The 6,000-nt window shown below is 40.1% G+C and overlaps 1 protein-coding gene across 1 annotated transcript in view; it reads left to right on the forward strand.

The window, feature by feature from the left end:
- The window catches only part of EXOC4 (exocyst complex component 4), a 431,485-nt gene that overhangs the window by 64,346 nt on the left and 361,139 nt on the right, over positions 1 to 6,000 (forward strand). The window contains exon 7 of the mRNA XM_009290434.1: positions 435 to 678. Within this exon, the coding sequence (XP_009288709.1) occupies positions 435 to 678 (244 nt within the window). The remainder of the gene's footprint in view (positions 1 to 434; positions 679 to 6,000) is intronic.

Raw genomic sequence — 6,000 nt, forward strand, 5'->3', positions numbered from 1 at the left:
GATAATGAAAATTCCTCTCTTGTGAAAAATATAGCGAAGAAAAACAGCTAGGTTAGAAATTTAGGGCTTTTAGCTCCTTGAAACACATTTGGGGGATTTGTAGTGATATAATTCCTTCTCATTTACAGATATCTTGATTGCACCAGACTTACTCTGTTCCCTAACTAATATGTAACTTATACCATGATCTCTGTTTCTAAATCAATCAAATGCACAGGCTGTTGTGTTTATGTATCGGGAACCCCCCAAGCAAACAAATATCCACTGTTTCCCCCCAAAATCTGAGTGCTGCTGGTTTCCTTGTTTATTCCTTGGTTGCTCAAAGTAGTAGGAGTTCTGTGAAGGCAAAGGAGTTAATATGCTGCTTCTGCATGGTACTAAGTGTTGGTTTTAATAGTTTAAATCTTGGATTATCCTTTTTAAATCTATTCCAGTGCGAGAAACAAGCCTTCTGGAAATTAAAGAAGATACGGAACTGGATCCAGAGGAGAACAGCACTGTCTTCATGGGCATACTCATCAAAGGGTTGGCCAAGCTGAAAAAAATCCCTGAAACAGTGAAAGCCATCCAGGATCGCTTAGAACAAGAACTCAAGCAGATTGTTAAGCGGTCCACAACCCAGGTGGCAGACAATGGTTACCAGAGAGGGGAGAATCTGTCCCAGGAAAATCAGCCTAGGTAAGGATATTTCAACTGTTGAACCTTGATTGCTGCAAAAAAAAGTCTGGAGAAGGGTGTCATATCTGTTAGGTTCAATTTGAAGGAATGACAGTAATGTTTTTGCAGTAGCAGAGATCTGAAATGGTAAAATTTTCAGAAATGCCTGTCTCTCACTGAAAGACTGGTGTGCCTTGAGCACCTGAAAGGCTTGGGAATTTAAGAAATGTATTCAGAAAGGGGAGGCATTGTTGCTTCTCGGCTAAAGATGTGGGAAAGGGAGATGCTTCCTTCTGGGCTTGGCCCTAGAAGAGAATCTTTTGGCTAAACAGATGTTTGAAATGCAGATTTGAGGGTGGAAGCGCAGTAGAAGCCAGCATTATTTAACTAGCAAGAGGTGCATAATGTTAAGCACTTGAATTTTTTTTTTTTAACCTAACCTTTCGTTTTAAGTACCTTTACAACAGATTGAATTGTAATGCTGTCTCAGATTGCTGGTATATATGGTGTAAAGAATACTTGGTGCCAAAACAAACACTATCTTCTTGTGTTGCACTGAATCATGGCTTTACACTGGTGCTGATGCCAAAGAAATTTTTAAGTTCCTATGTAATATGACTTGAAAAGAGAAGATTCAGCTCAGTTATTTATTTCAAGTGTAGCAGAGTCCAATTAAGCTGATGCAGGTGCAAAGCTTTGAAATCATATATGGAACTAATTATATCAGTAAATATATGGCCAAGTTTCTAATTGGTTTGCAGCCCCATTTACATTAATAGCAAGGTGTGGAAGCCAATTGAGCGCTATGTTCCCGCTGTTCTTCAGGATTCACTAGAACTGTTCTTTGGAAAATAGGACTCCATAAGGGCTAGCTATCACTTCTAGCTGAAATATTAATTTGTGATACTGCCCGTTGTAATGATCACCGTCTGAAGGGAATTAATGGTGGAAAAGAAAAATGAAAACAACAACGTGTGTCTTCATTACATGTAATATTTGTAGTGGAAAATCTCTCCCAGGAAAAACTTTAGCTTGATAAAGACTTCTTTTTGAATTCCTATCATTATCATTGCTGTGGAAACAATTATATTTTGAAGAATTCATAGAGTAATGGTACTGATAACTTGGTGAAATTACAACAAGCTTTTTGGGTGGGTCAGAAGGCAGAATTTTAGTTTCTGATGCCAAGAAGGAGCATAGCATATGCTTGATACTTGTTTTATGAACCAGTCTTGAGAGATTGTATGGCTACTGGTTGTCCATTGAAATTGATAAATTGGATCAGATCATATTTTAATGACATTAACCTTTCCAGAGGGTTGGGTAAGTTTAATGGGTTTTGGCATGTGTTTAATAGGAGTTTGTGAGCCTTTAAGATGCTTATATTCTAGAGCTATGGAAAGTGTCTTGAATTCTTGTTGAATAAGGAGATAATTAGAACTGATTCTAAACCTAAATCGCATGTGAAGTTTACAGCAAGCAGGTGAATTCATTTATATTGAAAAGAATAAATTAGAGTATGGAAAGGTATACCACCCCTTAAATTAGCTACAGTTTTAAATCAAAACTAAACAACTTTCCTGCTTTCAAAAAAAAAATAAATCTGAACAACATGGTCCTCCTATTTCAAGAGAGCTCTGTAAGACCCCAAATTTGAGCACGATGCAGTGCCCGAAAGTGCTTAACTATTCATTAGGCTGTCAGCCACAATGCTTACTTGACCTCAGGATTCAGTGAGTAAAATGTTTTTCAGTTCACCTTAAAACTAGTCACACTTGGATGCCTCTTAGTCTCTATCACTGAGCTCACGTATGCAGCTACTGTACTTTAACTGATATCTATAAAAATTGTCACTTCTGGCAAATAAAATGACTAGTAAGATGACAGAGAGGCCTGCAGGGTCTGAGGCCGTAGACTGAACCTTTTGCTGGACAAGTTCCCTGCGGCTCGTTCGGTATGCACAGAACAAGTTGTATGCGTTTCTTCATTGCCGTGTGGTGGCTCTCAAAGGTTGGCTCTTATTTTTTCCGTACGAAAAGGATGGCGTTGCCCTCCACTTGAGGATTAGGATGATGATCTGCTTGTGGAGGTTCTGGTGTGACACCTTTTGGGACCCCGTGTAACAATTATGTAGAGCCCTCTCATTGTACAAGAGACAAATAATTTCTAGAATCTGGCCAGGAAAGTTGCAGATCTGATAACGGTCTTTTGAGTCTGAACAGAGCAGGCACTGATCTTGCATTCATCTTTTTTGGGGGGTTGTTTGTTTGTTTTCCCCAGTTTGACTGCCTTTTGCCTCCTTACCTAGCAAGCGCTTCCATATCGATTTGTGTGGCCACCTTTTCCATTTGTGTATAGAAACACTATTAATTGCTCCCAAATTTTTAAGATCAAGAGTTTGTTTTTTTTTTGTTTTTGTTATGACTCTAAAGCAACCAGCTCCCAGGGAGTAATGATGTCTTTTATGCCCCTCCGGGTGCTGCCTTCATAGAGCCAACAGGCTGTGGGCTCTTGGGTCAGCTCTTCAGAGCTTCATGAAGTCTATTTTCTTACATGGAAGTCCTGCAGCCCCTCTAAGCCTGCCAGCAGCAAGTCTTGTCCATTCTATACAAGGTGTTTTGTTTCAGGCTTGTTAATTAGCATGTACATGAGAGTGAGCAGTGATTACAATGTTGATAATGTGTGGCCCATTCTGTCGTGGGTGTGTTGTCCTTTGATCTGAGCACTCAGTCTGGCTGAATAGAGAGTTGGTGTGAAATTGGAGGGGCTCATTTGCTGAAGATGGCACTAGCCTGCCTAAGGACCTCCATATAGCAGCAGAAGGATGTTTTTCACCAGTGGGGTCACAAAGAAAAGACTTGCATGGCTCTGTAACACAACTGATTTTTAGGTTTCCTAAAACATGCAACATGGATGCAGTCCTGTAGGATAACAGACTTGGAATAGGCCTAACTAGGAGGAACATCTTTGGCTGTCAGATACTTTGCTATGAATATAAACCCTCTTTACTAATGTGCACTTACCCTCATGAATGATATGAAGATGGTAAAACCTGGTAAAGGGCAGTAGTAGGTTCCTAGTAGTTCCCTGTCACTGGTGGAAGATAATTTTGAAAACTGTGCTTGAATCTCACCTAGTTGCAGCTGACCTTGGCTTTAATTTAAGTGGCCTTTTTTTAAAGTCTAGGTAAGTTTTCTAAAATTTTTAGATAGCTGGGTTTGGAACAAGTTTATGAAAAAGGGCTTAAATGTAGGAATTGCCATTGACTTTTCCTTAATGAGAGGCTCATTAGAGCATGCCTAGCACCTGCATGTTTAGAAATATGTATCTTGCGTTGTGGAGGACAAGGTATTGTAGAAGAGGCCATGTTACGTTAGCTTGGAGTACTGCTATATCTTAATGAACCTGCGGGTCTCTTCTGAATTATGGAAGGTGGTTGAATTTAGAAGAATAATAATCTGTATAAATGCCTACTTGAGGGCCAGATTTATGGGACAAGATTTTGGTAGGGATACATTGCCATAGCTTTACTTTTAGTTGAAAATCTGGCCCAGGAAAAGGAGGTGTATTGACAATTTTGTTACTAAATCCTATCTATTGGATTCAATGCACTTTTCCCTACATGTTCATAATACGCTTCCGGCTTTTTACCTCATCTCGAGGCTTTAGCCTACTTGAGGGCCAGATTTATGGGACAAGATTTTGGTAGGGATACATTGCCATAGCTTTACTTTTAGTTGAAAATCTGGCCCAGGAAAAGGAGGTGTATTGACAATTTTGTTACTAAATCCTATCTATTGGATTCAATGCACTTTTCCCTACATGTTCATAATACGCTTCCGGCTTTTTACCTCATCTCGAGGCTTTAAACTAAATACAGAAATTATATACATGCTCTATTATATTACAACACTCTATACAGCATCTATACAAGCATCTATACAACACTGACCAGGCAAAGGACATTATTGCTGCTAAAATTCATGAATTGTCATTAGTGACCTCATTCAGGTGTCAGCAGTCACTCTGCATCAATTCATTCTCCATTATTGCCCAGACAACAGAAGTTGCTTCCGGGTGTGTGTCACTGTCTCTCAACGTATTTACCATATTTCTCGGTGAAGGGGTTATGAGATTGCTTTGACAAATTGCCTAAGCTGGTCTCCTGTCATTCTTTGTATGTGTTCTGCTTAGGTCACTCAGTGCTGCAACCGCATATGCATAAAATCTAGGTCATATTATTTTATGCTGTTTTGTCTTGTCGGCTGTCTGACACAGACTGTGTCCGTGTCTCTTTTGGGTCACCTTGTTTCAAAAATGACCTGACAGATTTAGAAGACTTTTAGAGAAAAGAAAATTAAGATAAGAGGTGCTGGCTAATTTGAAAACAGGGAGATGTGGAAATATGATGTTAGTTGAGAGTGGAAAATGTAATGGGGTGGTAGTTAGTGCCACTGAAGAACGTGGATTGGGGAGATTTCATGTCTATCGGTCTGTAACATGAGAATAGGAAGATATTGGCATTTAAACCCAAATAATTCTGTTCAGTATAATATTATTTCAGTAATGGCTCCATAAACAAGTTGATAATGTGAGGTGAGGCTCACTTAGGGACAATAAAAATGAATTTGTCAAACTATCCAGCTAGTTCAGTTCTGCAACATTGTACTTTCCTGGAGCAACAAGGAGGTAGATAGAGAACGAAATTTTCATTTGTAATGGGATGTTAGTAGAAGTTGGGCTCGCACTGATAAATTTTCTCAGTGGTATATAATTAATTTGCTCCCATGTTGTTGTCTTTTTTGGCATTTCAGCCAAGGCTGTATGTAAGTTCTTCCAACATGAAATTCCTCGTCTATCCAAATTCTTCTACATCTGGTTTTCCTCCTATTTTGGTCTGGCTTCTGGCTGACCAGCCACTTGCCCCAACTGCCTCTCTGTCACTTGCTATGAGAAGTTCTAGATATCTCTTAGGGGCTGTTGAAGCAATAGTTGCCTCTCCCATGTGCATGTTGTCATTAGCGTCAATATCCCATGTGCATATTGTCCTGCTCCATGTGCAGCGGGAGACATATGACTTAGTTGCCATCACAGAAACATGGTGGGGTGACTCTCACGACTGGAGTGCTGCAATGGATGGCTATAGACTCTTCAGAAGGGACAGGCGAGGAAGGAGAGGCGGTGGGGTGGCCCTGTATGTTAGGGAGTGTTTCGATTGTCTAGAGCTCAACGATTGTGATGATGATACGGTTGAGTGTTTATGGGTAAGGATGAGGGGGAAGGCCAACGAGGCAGATATCCTGCTGGGAGTCTGTTATAGACCACCCAACCAGGATGAAGGGG

Source organism: Aptenodytes forsteri, unplaced genomic scaffold (assembly GCF_000699145.1).
Source record: "Aptenodytes forsteri isolate BGI_AS27 unplaced genomic scaffold, ASM69914v1 Scaffold173, whole genome shotgun sequence".
Lineage (NCBI taxonomy): Eukaryota > Metazoa > Chordata > Aves > Sphenisciformes > Spheniscidae > Aptenodytes > Aptenodytes forsteri.